At 42.2% G+C, this 17,875-nt stretch overlaps 1 protein-coding gene across 3 annotated transcripts in view; it reads right to left on the bottom strand.

Moving 5' to 3' along the window:
* The window catches only part of KANSL3 (KAT8 regulatory NSL complex subunit 3), a 79,856-nt gene that overhangs the window by 25,278 nt on the left and 36,703 nt on the right, over nucleotides 1-17,875 (bottom strand). For 2 of the 3 annotated variants that reach the window (XM_021671780.2, XM_064371282.1), the window contains one exon: nucleotides 9,513-11,937. The exons of the other annotated variant lie outside the window; for it this stretch is intronic. In XM_021671780.2, coding sequence (XP_021527455.1) covers nucleotides 11,917-11,937 — 21 coding nt within the window. In that variant the 3' untranslated portion in view covers nucleotides 9,513-11,916. Of the gene's footprint in view, nucleotides 1-9,512; nucleotides 11,938-17,875 lie in introns of those variants that run through there. 3 annotated transcript variants of the gene reach the window in all.

Consider the following 17,875-nt stretch of genomic DNA (forward strand, 5'->3'; position numbering starts at 1 on the left):
AACAAAGTGAACGAGACTGTGTCCCCTCTGGGCCAGCAAGGGGAGCTGTGGCAAGGAGGCAAGCCAAGAGATTACCGGACAAAGAGGGCCCCTCTGTAAACACGGCTGAACCCGGGACGGTCCAGCTCTGTGGGGGAGGGGCGTCCTCCATCCGGAAACACCCTGCAGTTCCGGGGCAATTTTCCGTAACCAAGACAACCCGCCACTACAGAGACTCCGTCACTACAGGGGCGGGCCAGCATAGCGGAAGCAGTTCTAACTACACCCACAGGACTGCAGGGAACCTCACACGGAAGCTGGGCGGAGCCCACAGCAGCTCAGCGAAGCCTCTGCAGGCTGAGTGTGACTAGACTGCCACCTTGTGGGCAGGGAAAACGGTAGCAACACAGCTGAAAAGCATAAAGTGCTAAACCCCTGGGCCAGAACACCTGGGGAGAAGAAAAGGGGGTTTATGAGTTCAGCTGCTGCAGACTTAAAATTACCAAAATCAGAAAGACAGCAACTACAAAGTCAATAGGCGGATAAATCCACAAAGATGGGAAGAAACCAGCGCAAAAAGGATGAAAACACCCAAAAGCAGAACACCTCTCCCCCTACAAGGCAGCATAACTCCTCACCAGCACGGGAACAAGACTGGACGGAGAATGAGTGTGATGAAATGACAGAATCAGCTTTCAGAAAATGGATAATAAGAAACTTTTGTGAGCTAAAAGAACATGTTCTAACCCAATGCAAAGAAACTAAGAACCTTGAAAAAAGACTTGATGAAATGCTAACGAGAATGGACAACTTAGAGAGGAATATGAGTGAATTGATGGAGCTGAAAAACACAACACGAGAACTTCGCAAAGCATGTACAAGTTTCAACAGCAGAATTGACCAAGCAGAAGAAAGGATATCAGAAGTTGAAGATCAACTCAATGAAATAAAACGAGAAGGGAAGATTAGAGAAAACAAGGTAAAAAGGAATGAACAGAGTCAACAAGAAATATGGGACTACGTGAAAAGACCTAATCTACGTTTGATAGGTGTACCTGAATGTGACGAAGAGAATGCATCCAAGCTGGAAAATACTCTTCAGGATATTATCCAGGAAAACTTCCCCAACCTAGCAAGGCAGGCCAATATTCAAGTCCAGGAAATACAGAGAACACCACAAAGATATTCCTCTAGAAGAGCAACCCCAAGGCACATGATCATCAGATTCACCAGGGTTGAAATGAAGGAGAAAATACTAAGGGCAGCCAGAGAGAAAGGTCGGGTTACCCACAAAGGGAAACCCATCAGACTCACAGCAGATCTCTCAGCAGAAACCCTACAGGCCAGAAGAGAGTGGGGGCCGATATTCAACATCCTTAAAGAAAAGAACTTTCAACCCAGAATTTCATATCCAGCCAAACTAAGCTTCATAAGTGAAGGAAAAATAAAATCCTTTGTGAACAAGCAAGTACTCACAGATTTCATCACCACCAGACCAGCTTTACAAGAGCTCCTGAAGGAGACACTACACATAGAAAAAAACAACCAGCACCAGCCACTCCAAAAACGCACAAAATGGTAAAGAGCATCAACACAATGAAGAATCTGCATCAACCAATGGGCAAAACAGCCAGCTAGCATCAAAATGACAGGACCAAACTCACACATAACAATATTAACCCTAAATGTAAATGGACTAAATGCCCCAATCAAAAGACACAGACTGGCAAATTGGATAAAAAGCCAAAACCCATCAGTGTGCTGTATCCAGGAAACCCACCTCACATGCAAGGATACACAAAGGCTCAAAATAAAGGGATGGAGGAAGATTTACCAAGCAAATGGAGAGCAAAAAAAAAGCAGGAGTTGCAATTCTCATCTCTGATAAAATAGACTTTAAAGCAACAAATATCAAAAGAGACAAAGAAGGACATTACATAATGGTAAAAGGATCAATACAACAAGAAGAGCTAACGATCCTAAATATATATGCACCTAATACAGGAGCACCCAGATACATAAGGCAAGTTCTTAAAGACTTACAAAGAGACATAGACTCCCACACATTAATAGTGGGAGACTTCAACACACCATTGTCAATATTAGACAGATCAACGAGACAGAAAATTAATAAGGATATCCAGGACTTGAACTCAGACCTGGAACAAGCAAACCTAATAGACATTTACAGAACTCTCCACCCCAAATCCACAGAATATACATTCTTCTCAGCACCACAACACACCTACTCTAAAATTGACCACATAATTGGAAGTAAATCACTCCTCAGCAAATGCAAAAGAACGGAAACCATAACAAACAGTCTCTCAGACCACAGTGCAATCAAGTTAGAACTCAGAATTCAGAAGCCAACCCAGAACCGCACATCCTCATGGAAACTGAACAACTTTCTCCTGAATGTTGACTGGATAAACACTGAAATGAAGGCAGAAATAAAGATGTTCTTCGAAACCAACGAGAACGAAGACACCACATACCAGAATCTCTGGGACACATTTAAAGCAGTCTCTAGAGGAAAATATATAGCAATAAGTGCCCACATGAGAAGAAAGGAGAGAACTAAAATTGACACCCTATCATCAAAATTGAAAGAGCTAGAGGAGCAAGATCAAAAAAACTCAAAATCTAGCAGAAGACAAGAAATAACTAAGATCAAAGCAGAAATGAAGGAGATAGAGACACGAAAAACCCTACAAAAAATCAATAAATCCAGGAGCTGGTTTTTTGAAAAGATCAACAAAATAGACAGACCACTAGCCAGACTAATAAAAAAGAAAAGAGAGAATAACCAAATAGAGGCAATAAAAAATGATAAAGGGGATATCACCACAGATGCCACAGAAATTCAAACCATCATCAGAGATTATTACAAACAACTCTATGCACATAAATTAGAAAACCTGGAAGAAATGGATAAATTCCTGGACAGTAGTCTCCTCCCATGCCTAAACCAGGAAGAAGTCAAAACCCTGAATAGACCAATAACAAGGTCTGAAGTCGAGGCAGCAATTAAGAGCCTACCACCCAAAAAATGCCCAGGCCCAGATGGGTTCACAGCCGAATTCTACCAGACATACAAAGAGGAACTGGTACCATTCCTACTGAAACTATTCCAGATAATCCAAAAAGAGGGAATCCTTCCCAAATCATTTTATGAGACCAACATCATCCTAATACCAAAACCCGGCAGAGACTCAACAAGAAAAGAAAACTACAGGCCAATATCCATGATGAACATAGATGCAAAAATCTTAAATAAAATACTGGGAAGCCGATTACAACAGCACATCAAAAAGCTTATCCACCATGATCAAGTAGGATTCATCCCGGGGATGCAAGGCTGGTTCAATATACGCAAGTCTATAAACGTAATTCACCACATAAACAGAACCAAAAACAAAAACCACATGATTATCTCAATTGATGCAGAGAAGGCCTTCGACAAAATTCAACAGCCCTTTATGCTAAAAACCCTCAATAAACTAGGTATCGACGGAACATATCTCAAAATAATAAAAGCTATTTATGACAAACTGACAGCCATTATCATACTGAATGGGCAAAAACTGGAAGCATTCCCTTTGAAATCTGGCACTAGACAAGGATGCCCTCTCTCACCACTCCTATTCAATATAGTACTGGAAGTTCTAGCCAGAGCAATCAGGCAAGAAAAAGAAATAAAGGGTATTCGATTAGGAAAGGAGGAAGTCAAATTGTCTCTATTTGCAGACGACATGATTGTATATCTAGAAGACCCTATCACCTCAGCCCAAAATCTCCTGAAACTGATAAGCAACTTCAGCAAAGTCTCAGGATACAAAATCAATGTGCAAAAATCACAAGCATTCCTATACACCAATAACAGACTTAAAGAGAGCCAAATCAAGAACGAATTGCCATTCACAATTGCTACAAAGAGAATAAAATACCTAGGAATACAACTAACAAGGAACGTAAAGGACCTCTTTAAGGAGAACTACAAATCACTGCTCAACGAAATAAGAGAGGACACAAACGGATGGAGAAACATTCCATGTTCATGGTTAGGAAGAATCAATATCGTGAAAATGGCCATACTGCCCAAAGTAATTTATAGATTCAACGCTATCCCCATCAAGCTACCAATGACCTTCCTCACAGAACTGGAAAAAACCACCTTAAACTTCATATGGAACCAAAAGAGAGCCCGCATAGCCAAGTCAATTCTAAGTAAAAAGAACAAAGCGGGAGGCATCACACTACCGGACATCAAACTCTACTACAAGGCTACAGTAATCAAAACAGCATGGTACTGGTACCAAAACAGAGATATAGACCAATGGAACAGAACAGAGGCGTCGGAGGCGACACAACATATCTACAACCACCTGATCTTTGACAAACCTGAAAAAAACAATCACTGGGGAAAGGATTCCATGTTCAATAAGTGGTGTTGGGAAAACTGGCTAGCCATATGAAGAAAGCAGAAACTGGACCCCTTCCTGACACCTTACACTAAAATTGACTCCAGATGGATTAAAGACTTAAACATAAGACGTAACACCATAAAAACACTAGAAGGAAACGTAGGCAAAACCATTCAGGACATAGGCGTAGGCAAGGACTTTATGACCAAAACACCAAAAGCATTGGCAACAAAAGCCAAAATAGACAAATGGGACCTAATCAAACTCCACAGCTTTTGCACGGCAAAAGAAACAGTCAATAGAGTGAATCGGCAACCAACAGAATGGGAAAAAATTTTTGCAGCCTACCCGTCTGACAAAGGGCTGATATCCAGAATTTACAATGAACTAAAAAAGATTTACAAGAAAAAAACAAACAAGCCCATTCAAAAATGGGCGAAGGATATGAACAGATACTTTACAAAAGAAGACATACATGAGGCCAACAAACATATGAAAAAATGCTCATCATCACTGGTCATTAGAGAAATGCAAATCAAAACTACATTGAGATACCATCTCACGCCAGTTAGAATGGCGATCATTAAAAAATCTGGAGAAAACAGATGCTGGAGAGGATGTGGAGAAATAGGAACACTTTTACACTGTTGGCGGGAGTGTAAATTAGTTCAACCACTGTGGAAAACAGTGTGGCGATTCCTCAAGGACCTAGAAATAGAAATTCCATTTGACCCAGCAATCCCATTACTGGGCATATATCCAAAGGATTATAAATCGTTCTACTATAAGGACACATGCACACGAATGTTCATTGCAGCACAGTTTACAATAGCAAAGACCTGGAACCAGCCCAAATGCCCATCGATGATAGACTGGACAGGAAAAATGTGGCACATATACACCATGGAATATTATGCAGCCATTAAAAACGAGGAGTTCACATCCTTCGTAGGGACATGGATGAAACTGGAAAACATCATTCTCAGCAAACTGACACAAGAACACAAAATCAAACACCACATGTTCTCACTCATAGGTGGGTGTTGAACAAGGAGAACACAAGGACACAGGGAGGGGAGCACTATACACGGGGGTCTGTTGGGGGGAGGGGGGACAGTGGGGGGGTGGGGAGTTGGGGAGGGATAGCATGGGGAGAAATGCCAGATATAGGTGAAGGGGAGCGAGGCAGCAAATCATACTGCCACGTGTGCACCTGTGCAACAACCTTGCATGTTATTCACATGTACCCGAAAACCTAAAATGCAATTTAAAAAAAAAAAAAAAGAAATATAATGATATAGGTAGGGTCAAAACAAAAGAATAAAAAATATATAATGCAAACATTTAAAAAAGTAGAATGGCTATAGTGTGAAATAAAGTAGACTTCAGGGCAAAGAAAACTAACAGGGACAGAGGGATATTACATAATGATAAAAGGGTCAATCCATCAAAAAGACACAGCAGTCCTAAATACGTACCAAATAACAAAACTGTAACACACGTGAAACAAAAACTAATAGAACTGAAAGGAGACATAGACAATTCCACAATTACAGTTGGAAATTTCAACACTACCCTTTCAACAGTTGACAGAACAATCTGACAGAAAATCAGCAAGGAAATACAAGCACTTGACACCACCATCAACCAACAATTTTATCTACATTTATGGAAAACTTCACCCAACAGCAGAACACATTTAAGCAGCCACAGAATACACACCAAGATAGATCACCATATCCTGGACTAAAAATCTCAACAAACTTAAAAGACCACAGTGAGATACCACTACACAACTATTAGAATGGTTAAAATGAAAAATAAAAGAGGCTGGGCACAGTGGCTTACCCCTGTAATCCCAGCATTTTGGAAGGCGAAGGCGGGTGGATTACCTGAGGTCAGGAGTTCAAGACCAGCCTGGCCAACATAGTGAAACCCTGTCTCTACTAAAAATACAAAAAAAAAAAAGCCAGGCATGGTGGCATGTGCCTGTAATCCCAGCTACTCTGGAGGCTGAGGCAGGAGAATCACTTGAACCTGGGAGGCAGAGGTTGCAGTGAGCTGAGATCATGCCATTGCAATCAAGCTTGAGCAACAGAGTGAGACTCCATCTCCAAAAATAAATAAATAAATATATAAATAAGACAAGATAAAATGCTGGTGGGAATGCAGAGAAAATGAATCTCTCATACACTGATAATAGGAATGTAAATGTTACATAAAATTTAAACAGTGGCAGTTTTTTTTTTTTAAGAAAGGTCTCACTGTTGCCCAGATTGAGTACCATGGCATGATCACAGTTCATTGCAGCCTTGACCACCCAGGCTCAAGCAATCCTCCCATTTCAGCCTCCCGAGTAGCCGGGCCTACAGGTATGCACCATGACACCTGGCTAATTTCTTTACATTTTTGTAGAGGAAGGGTCTATGTTGCCTGGGGGTTTCAAACTCCTGAGCTCAAGAGATCTCCCATCTTGGCCTCCCAAAGTGCTGGGATTACAGGTGTGAGCCATCAGGCCGGGCTGGCAGTTTCCTAAAAAATTAAAAACTTAACATATGACCCAGCAATCACGCTCCTGGTCATTCATCCCAGAGAAATGAAAACTCACATTCTCATAAGAAACTGCATACAACTGACCAGGTGCAGCGGCTCACACCTGTAATTCCAGCACTTTGGGAGGCTGAGGGGGGCAGACTGCCTGAGGTCAGGAGTTTGAGACCAATGTAGCCAACATGGTGAAACCCCGTCTCTACTAAAAAATAAAAAAAAAATTTGCAGGTATGCACCTGTAATCCCAGCTGTTGAGTCCAACCAGCAGACTCAACCATATGACAGACGAAAAACATACACTGACACAGGCTTGCAAGTCAGTGCAGCCAGGGGATCTCTGCCAGAGTCAGCAGCAGCCACGACAGGCTGGCAATCCTCCCATTTACTTAGTTCAGATTAAATGACAAAGGTCTCAAGTAAACACCACATTGCTGAGCCCCTGATTAGAGAACCTGATGATCAAAGGTCAGTCTTAGGACCACATGAGTAAAGAAGCTATTTATATAAACTCCTCAATATTCCCTTGTTATTTGCGTTTTGCTATTAGCTCAAGGTAAGAGGATTAGGCTGCCTTCAGCCATAACTCTCTTCCGAGGCTTTTGCAAAACCTTCTAACCTTCCAAGGTTTGCATTTTCTATAATTTCTTGCACTATTCTGACCGATCTACTACACCCAGATACTTGGGAGGCTGAGGCAGGGGAACTACTTGAACCAGGGAGGCAGAGGTTACAGTGGGCTGAGATTGTGCCAGTGCACTCCAGCCCGGGGGACAGAGCAAGACTCCGTCTCAAAAAAAAAAAAAAAAAAAAAAAATACCTGCATACAATTGCCACAGCAAACCGTGCTAAATCCATACCATAAAATACCACTCGGCAATAAAAGGAATGAACTACTCACACGTACAACAATGTGGATGTGTATCAAGGAAATGATACTGAGTGAAAACAAGACAATCTCAAAAGGCCATGCACTGTAGGATTCTATTTATACATCATCCTATTTAGAACAAGTAGAAGAGATGAGTGGTTGCTAGGGTCGGGAAGGAGATGGATGTGACTACAAAGGGGTGGCACGAGGGAGATCGTTGTGCTGACGGAACCATTCTGTATTTTGTGGTTATAGCGATAAAATGACATAGAACTATACAAACACATTGTACCAACATCCTGGTTTTAATTTTGTACTATAGTTATGTGAAATGTTAAGTACTAGGGGAAACTTGGTGAAGGGTGTTATACTATACTATCACTGCAAGTTAAAAACATACGTATCTAACAGCCTAGCAGTGTTTTGCTTTGTTTTATTTAAATCCATCTACTACTCCTTAGAAAAGTAATAACATGAACCACATGACTTCATCTTCTGGATACTATGATTGGACTGAGTGGGAAGAGATAGGGAAAACCAACCCACAAGTGAGACTGAGCCAATCAGGTTATGTTCAGTATTTGAACTGAATGACAGAGACCAGCCATCCACAAAGGGCTCTGCAGCTAAAATGTCCTGTGACAATAGGATCAAAACTGGTTCCCAGCAATTCCAAGCCAGTTGAGGTCATGAGGCAAGGAGCAAAAATCGTGACGATCTTGTCTATAAAAATGCCTAATGAGAGTTTAGGGATATTTTGGTGGTGAATGGATTTCTTCTTGCAGCCATCAACCCTGACTAAAATGTGTGCTTGAAAAAGAGATAAAAAGGTAACAAACACTTGTCTGCAGCATAATTTGCTATGGCCCTTTCCCCACGCTCCTGAAGTTTAAGACAGCTGTCATTAAACAATCTAATTGTTAATCTCATCTCACTTGACCTGACTGCTGAAGTCAATGAGACTAGAGTTTGAGAGGGAGAAGGCAGCAAACCAGATGTCTACTAAGAATGGCAGCACGATGAGTCCAGGTATACTGGATACTCCAAGCAGCATACCCAAACTACTACCTCCACCCAGAGGGCTCCAATGCCAAGTGTAGGGACCTGGAATTTAGGAATTAGAAGGAAGGTCCTCCTGAATATAAGTTAACAAATAATCTGGAGGTTGGGATTCACTCATTCATCTCTGAATCTTTATGTATTTATGGTGGGTGGAGGTACAGGATGTGCAAAGGGATACTGATCTTTCAGGATCAAGGTTGAGGGACCCCACCTACTGACTTAGGCTCAGCCAAGAGCCCCACCATAGCAACATCAATTACTTTTGGCCCAATGGGAAGTAAACTGAAAAGGTCACATGTAGGCCACCATCTCCTCACCCCCTGGGCTGATCTCCACTTCCAGTGTCCCATCTCAGAACCCTAGCACAGTGCAGGGTAGAAAAGACACCAACATCAGACTGCCTGGGTTCCAGTACTGCTTCTGCCATCTCCTGCTATTTGACCGCTCTGTGCCTCAGTTTCCTCACTTGTAAAAAGGAAATTACAGTACGCATCTCATACGACCTGGCATTGGTGAGGTGATGATCACTGGCATTACAATATCTTAGATCTATTTTCTGTGTCCACTTCATTGGGTGGTTACTGGAATACACAAGAAGTCAACTGAAAAAAAGCTGAAGCAATCCATATGTTTTTGGTGTTTTTAATTGTTTTTGCTAATGTAAGAATAGAACCATCACAGCCGCTGAGCTCTATAACCCATCCAGCCCAAGACTGTTCTAGTGGTGGGGCCAAGAGTAGACAGGTCTTCCTACCTCAGTGACCTCAAAGCACAAGGGTATCTCCATAGGGCATCAACATGCGCCTGTCATCCAAGAATTTAAGACCTTCCTGATCCTTCCAAATTTTCTACCAATAGTATCATCTTCTGAGGTTATGGATTCCAGGTCTTCTATGGAATAGGTAAAGCTTCCTTTTGCATTTCAAGAATTATAGTTTGCAAAGGGAACTGGAAAATATGACTCTAGGCCTCAACCACTTCATCTGTTATCCTGTCCAAGGTGTAAAACAATCCATGTTCTCACAGTTCCCCTTCTTCAGTTGTGGAGTTCTTCAAGGTGGACAGATCATACCTCAGGAAGTCATCCATTGCAAGCATACTAGAAATTACCATAAAGGCAGGTCAGCTTGTTAGTTTTTCTTTGTCCCCAGCATACACTGAGCCAACAACTTAAGTCATGAATGCCTTGTTAGGGCTCTGTCTGTCCTAAATGATTCCTAAAAGCTTTACATAGCTCATATAGTCTTACTGTCCTCTGCTCTTTTGGTGTGATACAATCCTACCTGTAAAGCTATCAAACCCATGGGTCCTGGATAGCTCCTCTAGATTTCATACCTTCCTCAAATTTACTAAATACTTCCTGAATTTAAGAAATTTCAGAAAGTCACCAGCTAATGCAAAAAATAGCCTAATTCTGTGTGAAATCCTGTTGAGATCAGCTTTTCAGGTCAGGGAGGGAAGGTATGATGTTTAGGTTACCCTCTCCTATCATACACATCCCTCTGCCCGCTATACCCTGACCTACCTTGCCTGAGACTCCTAGACACTATGCACTCCCTTCTGGCTGCCACTGAGACTGGCCAGGAAGGCTCCCAGGTTGAACACAGGTGGACTGGTAAAGATATATACTGTATTGTGGGTCACCTGCCTACAGAAAAAGACACTGAATAGAGTTACACTTGGGTTGCCTAATTTATTACCTTAACTGGAAACATTTTAAGTGTAGGAGCCTGTTCTGGAGCATAGCTTCAAAACCAAATCTAAAACTATCTTTGCACACAAGTGTTATGAAGAGATAAGCAGGGGCTCAGAGCTCCATCTTCTGTGACCAATTCTCCAGGGACTGCCACCTACAGGGCTCACTGGTATCAAAAGCCCTGCATAGTAGAGTCACTGTCGATCATCTTCCCACTTCTAAGCAGGAAAACAAAGTCTCATGAAATAGAAACAAAAACACTGAAGCATGGCCTTCATCGTCCTGATGCCACAAGTTTCCTGGGATGGCCAATGTACTACCTTAGCTTGTTGCCCCTGCTTCACCTCCAGAGACCAGAGACAGAGGATTTTCAGGGGTTGGGGTTTCTTTGACTTGGCAAATTCTTCTCTTTGTCTCCAACTGAATCACTAGTTCCTTGGGTGGCAGAGCAGAGACCTAAGCCCAAACCACAGGGCTTACTGGCACATCCTTCAAGCCACTTCCTTTGCTGTTCCATTCCTCTTCTTCAGTCTATCTGAACCTGCGGATTCTCTGGATACAGAAACTGCCCAAAGCATGGTAAAAGAGACAAAGGGGCCAGGTTTCACCTGGCAACCACTGCTCCAAACATCTAGAGTAAGTCAAAGAGGCTGAAAAATGACAGCCTAGTTCTCTTTGCCTGTACTAACAAAAACTGGAAGTTTTCAGGTGTCAGCAAGCTACTCAGTATCTGGCGTGGTTTATAAGGTGAAGTTGCATGGGGAACACTCTGCCATGGCTGCTCAGCGAAGGCAACAGTGATGTCCAAAACAAGCCCTTCTGGCTCAGTACCACCAGTTGGCAGGCCAGGATGACTCCAATCTTTAGCAAAGGGCTTTCCATTCTAACTCCCGAAGCCCAGAAGTCTCAGACCACATGGATGTCTCCTCCCAACTGGGCACAGAGGGTAGCACACACCTCCAAAAGGAAACACTTTCATTATGCAGCAGGCGGTCCAATACTGACGTTTGGGTCAAACCACAGCTTAAGCAGGGGAAAAAGTGCCTCTGATCCATGCACAGTCAGATCTGCTGAAGAGGCTGGGGAGCCCAGGAACCAGATTTGCAGATCCTGAACGATGGTGCTTCCCTTGCTGGTGCCGTATCACCTAACCTAATGGTTTCTATGAAGACTCAACAGTCCAACTCTGAAGACAGTTGGCGGAGAGGCAAAAATGACTGTCTTAAAGAAGTCTTCAGACACGTGGACAACTCAGCAGGACCACACATGTGCCCAGGGCACACCATGAGACAGCCATCACCAACTTGGTAAGGAGGACATATCACATGGCATCTTCAGGGTGCTGGAGGCAGGCGCTGTGGCAGGAGAGGTAGTGAAGAAGGGTCAAAGCTTTGACAGGTTATCATCACATTCAGACCCTTTAACCCAATTATTCTAACTCCTGAGAATTTATTTTTTTTTTTTTTTTTTTTTTTTTTTTTTTTTGAGACGGAGTTTCGCTCTTGATACCCAGGCTGGAGTGCAATGGCGCGATCTCGGCTCACCGCAACCTCCGCCTCCTGGGTTCAGGCAATTCTCCTGCCTCAGCCTCCTGAGTAGCTGGGATTACAGACACGCGCCACCATGCCCAGCTAATTTTTTGTATTAGTAGAGACGGGGTTTCACCATGTCGACCAGGATGGTCTCGATCTCTTGACCTCGTGATCCACCCGCCTCGGCCTCCCAAAGTGCTGGGATTACAGGCTTGAGCCACCGCGCCCGGCCGAGAATTTATTTTAAAGAAGTAATTCTCAATAGGAAAAAAGCTGTATATACAAGGACATGTGTTCTAGCTGCCAAGTGGTTAACAGAACATGGATTCTAGAGTCAGCGACTCAACTTTCCACTTTTTAAGGCAAGTGCCTATGTTCTCTGAGCCTCTTTTTCCTCACCTGTAAGAGGTAAATGACAGCACCTACTTTCCAGGGTCACTATGAGGATCAAATGAAATAATCCACATAAAGCACCTCAGTGTAATATGTGCTCAACTACAAAGGTCCCCTTTTATTATTACTATGCATGAGGACAGAAAAGATAGGCAGAAATAGGAAATAGGTGAGTTGTAAAGGGCAACAGAAGGGAAGATTTCCATGACTATTCTGACACTATCGATTTTGAGGTCTTAGACGTGTAGGTGTGTGGAGGATGCCATCAATGTTGAGCCCTGCAGCCTAAGAGTAAGGAACCAAGTAGAGAGGGTGGCCTTTTTCACCAAGGCTTTCCCCACTTATCTAAATTTCACCCTCGGTAAACTCCTAAGAGGTCTCTGAGAATGCAGTAAGGAAGGGAAGGCCAGGCAAGGTAGCTCATGCCTATAATTCCAACACTTTGGGAGGCCAAGGCAGGAAAATTGCTTGAGCCCAGAAGTTGAAGACCAGTCTGGGCAATTTAGCCCTTCTCTACGAAAATTCTTTTTTAAAATTAGGTGGGCATAGTGATGCATGCCTTTACTTCCAGTTACTCAGGAGGCCAAAGTCACAGGATTGCTTGAGCCCAAGAGGTTGAGGCTCCAGTGAGTCATAATCACACCACTGTACTCCAGCCTAGGTGACAGAGTGAAACCCTCTACTTAAAAAAAAAAAAAAAAAAAAAAAGGAGGAAAGATGGAAAGCACATGAAGAAAGAAATGAAGAAGAGTCTGACAATCAAAACCTCATGATTGCAATTCCAGCACTTTGGGAGGCTGAGATGGGAGGACTGCTGGAGCCCAAGAGTTTCCAGACTAGCCTGGGCAATATGGTAAAACCTCATCTCAATCAGAAACAAAAACCAAACCTCATGGGTTCCTTTGCCCAAAGGCAGGGCTGTGCACAGATGATCGCTCTATTCTGATGATGAATACACCTTAGAGTGAGCCAGCTCACCCACGGCCTGCTACAAGGCTACAATGAGGCCCACTGCCATAGGCCTCCAGCTAGAAGTGCTGCCTGCCAGGCTGACAAGGTCCTGGTATGGGCAACAGGACAGAGAGGGGAGAGATCTTATAACCACAGGCAGGGAGTCCATTTTCTGCATTTTCTGGACTCTGATGCAGGGCACAACAGTCTCTGTCCTCTTCCTCCCTGCAGCTTCTCAGCTGTGAGAAGTATACAATGCTCCATTCCCATAAAGGAAACATGTAGCAAATACCAATCAGTGCCAGAAACAAAACAGATAATTGCTTGTACAGTTCTTAAAGAAGTCTAGTTGGTGCTCACTTTTCAAATTCATTCTATCCATAAATACTGCATTATGGAACCCCAAAATAAAAAGACTGTTTTTAAAATCCTAACAATACCATTATCAAACATTAAAAAGGTTAACAATTCCATAGTATCAACAACTATCCAGTCAGTTTTCAAATTTCCTATTGCCTCATAAATGTCAAAAAATGGGTAGTTTGTTTCTAAACATTTATCACTTCATGTTCCCAAAGCCTGAGGAGATTCTGATCCTGCCACCACAAGAGTCAGTGACTTAAGCCAACTTCCTCACTTAACCAGGTAAGAAAACCAAAGCCCACAGAGGCTAGGTGATTTGCCCAGGATCACAAAGCTGGCTAAAAAGAGATGACCTGACCCATAATCCAGTGCTCTGTCTGGCAGTCTGAACACTGAGTTAACTATTAGAAGCTTCTGAATCAGCAAGAAGCCTTAATCTAATAACATCTCCTTGCTTGTTAGAAAACAATCACCACCTGACCCCTCCTAGCAATTACACACCCATTTTATTAAGATGAAAACTAATCTCACGTTAACATCATCAGTTACAAAGCCAGACCCTGATCTTTATTCTGTGCTTCAATTTAGCCACAGAAAAGGGGGATTCTCAATGACCTCTATTCTCTTCTCAACAGTAACAAGCCTGCCCAGGCCATGGCAAGCTGAGACTGACCACCTAACACAGGATTTTTCCTTCATTACATGGCAGAATCTGTGTTCTAGCTGTGCATCAACATGACATCAGCAAAGGTGAAGACACCCTAAAAATAGGCCCAAATGGCTTTGTAGGTCACTTCTATCAAACCATCAAGGGAATGATCATTTCTGTACTATAAAATTGTTTTAGAGTATGAGAGGGGAAAAGCACTTCCCATGTCATTCTACAAAGATTGAATTACCCCTTTTACATAACTAGACAAAAGGAAGCACGCCACACACACACAAAAGTAGGGGGTGGAGGGGAAGAAAACTATAGGCCAAAGCCTGAGGAGGTTAATATAGATGCCAAAATCCTAAGTAAAATAAAACAGAATAGATATGCTTTTCTTTTGAAATACTCGGCTTCTTTCTTTTTTCATTTTGTTCTTTTGATTGGGTCTTTTTTCCTTGTATGTATAATAAAAAGAATAGGACACACTGAAAAAACCACTGAATCTGGAATTCACAAAGTTTGATATAATATTAGGAAACCTATTAAAGTAACTCATGATTTCAACTGATTAAAAGGAAATGTTGGCCGGGCATGGTGGCTGACACCTGTAATCCCAGCACTTTGGGAGGTCGAGGTGGGTAGATCGCTTGAGGTCAGGAGTTCGAGATCAGCCTGGCCAACATGGTAAAACCCTGTCTCTACTAAAAACACAAAAATTAGCCAGGCAGGGTGGCTCGAGCCTATAGTCCCAGCTACTCAGGAGGCTGAGACAGGAGAATCTTCTGAACCTGGGAGGCAGAGGTTGCAGTGAGCTAAGATCGTGCCACTGCACTTCAGCCTGAGTGACAGAGTGAGACTGTCTCAAAAGAAAACAAAACTACAGAACAGGCCATGTGTGTTCAGTACTTTAGAATGTGAGAGCAGTGGATTTTAGATGAGTGGAGGAATGATAAATGGACTCATCCTCACCTCACTTAACATACAAAAGTGAACTCCAAGTGAACTATAAGGAATTAAAGGAAACAAACAAAAGCATTATAAGAAAACACAAAGAGAGAGTTTTAGTATGGGATGACAGAAAAGTTCTGGAGATGGATGGTGGTGATAGCTGTAACACAATGTGAATGTGCTCAATGCTACTGAAATGTATGCTTGAAACATGGCTAAAATTGTAAATTGTATGTTATATATGCTTTACCACAATTAAAATCTTAAAAAGAAAAAAGATTACTTTTATATTTTTGTGATAGGGCTAGCCTTCTTAAGGCACAAAACTTTGTAGCTATAAAGGAAAATATTCAAAGATTTTACTATATGAGAAATTTAAATGGCTGTATGATCCAGAAATAAAAGTTAAAAGACATTCAATGCTTCAATAGAAAGAAAAAAAAAAATGAGCCACTAACAGGAATAACATGTATGCAACTTTTGTAACGAATAAAAAATTAACATCTGAATATATAAAGCCACTATAACACAAATAAAGAGTAAGACAAACATAAAAGACATACAACTTCATAAGTAATCAGGAAAATGCACATTAAAACCATTTCATTTTTCACCCAAATTAATAAAGTTAAAAATATTGATTTCCACAACAGTTAAAAGCGTATGAAACAGATATTTTCATCACCATGGGTAGAACTGTAAAGTAGCAAAACTTTTGAAGGGCAGTTAGTGAGCAGTTGCCCAGATAATAAACGTACACATCCTCTACTTATTCTCTAGGCTAAAGAAATGCTCCCAGAGGTACACAAGAATAATGAGCAAGAGTGTTCATCACAGCATTTTTAAAAATATCGAAAACTAAGATAGTACCCAGTTTTCTACCTAACAGGAGGTGGTGAAATACACCTTCATCCATCTACCTAGTGAAATACTAGCCAGCCTCTCGTGCTGGCTCAAGCCTATAATCCCAGCACTCTGGGAGGCTGAGGCGGGCAGATCACGAGCTCAGGCGTTTTTGACCAGCCTGGCCAACATGGTGAAACCTCATCTCCACTAAAAATACAAAAAAATTAGCTGGGTGTGTTGGTGAGCACCTGTAATCCCAGCTACTTAGGAGGCTCAGGCAGGAGAATTGCTTGAACCTGGGAGGCAGAGGTTGCAGTGAGCTGAGATCCTGCCACTGTACTCCAGCCTGGGTGACAAGACCAAGACTTGGTCTCAAAAAAAGAAAGAAAAGAAAAAGAAATATTGGCCAGTCTCTGAAAAGACATAGACAGGGAAATGTGTCACAACATGATTTATAAAAAAAGGCAAGTTACGTAATAGTCCATACTCTGTGATCCTATATTTGTATAAAATAAATAAAATAACATACTTTGTGTAGGAAAAAAAATTCTGAATGGATCCATATCAAGCTATTAATAGTGAACATCATCTCTGGGAATAGCATCACAGGAAATTTTCCCTTTCTAAATTAATTATTTCTATAATGTTTGAATTATTTAAAATAAGCACTATCATTTTTATAATTAAAAAAAGAATTAAAAACATTTACATCCCTCTGCAAAAAAAGGTAGCTATGACCCCAATGAATGTCACGTGTTGATCTCTCTGCAGTATTTTCCCTAAAGAGGAAGAGACAGAAGAGCTTTCAGAATGGCTCAGGAACTATCACCTGCACCCCAGTTCCCAAGCAGGTTGAAGTGATGGAAAGCATAGGGACACATAAGAAAGGCCTCAGCTGCACAGCAGATACTGAAGGAAAGCACACTCAATACTGGACTCAAACTGTTTTTGGGCCTAACTTCTAATCTTTGAGTGGCTCCTCAGATCACCGTTTTAAGATTAGAAACATTTGACTTGAAAAGGTCACAATGGAAATCAGATCAGCTAAGAAGAACTAATCATGACTTCCTGGGTAAGACCTACAAAAACCTAGCTGTGCCCTAAAAAGACAGCAATAAATGCTAAGATATGGGAAGGCACAGTGCTAGAAAGCCAATGTCAAATAAAGAGTATTGGCCGGGCGCGGTGGCTCATGCCTGTAATCCCAGCACTTTCGGAGGCTGACACGGGCAGATCATGAGGTCAAGAGATCGAGACCATCCTGGCCAACACAGTGAAACCCCGTCTCTACTAAAAATACAAAAAAATTAGCCAGGTGTGGTGGTATGCGCCTGTGGTCCCAGCTACTAGGGAGGCTGAGGTGGAAGAATTGCTTGAACCCAGGAGGCAGAGGTTATAGTGAGCCGAGATTGTACCATTGCACTCCAGCCTGGTGACAGAGCAAGACTCCATCTCAAAAAAAAGAAAAGAGTATTATACTTGGGGTCTGAGGCAGGAGGATTGCTTTAGCCTAGGGTTCAAGGCCAGCTTGAAGACTGCTACTCCCTCGAACATATGTAATCTTCACAATATTCAGGGAGAGATGTAGAAGAAGAGACTCAAAGAGGT

This window comes from Aotus nancymaae, unplaced genomic scaffold (genome assembly GCF_030222135.1).
Source record: "Aotus nancymaae isolate 86718 unplaced genomic scaffold, 86718_ANA_hifiasm-v0.15.2.pri h1tg000131l, whole genome shotgun sequence".
In the NCBI taxonomy this organism is placed as follows: Eukaryota; Metazoa; Chordata; class Mammalia; order Primates; family Aotidae; genus Aotus; species Aotus nancymaae.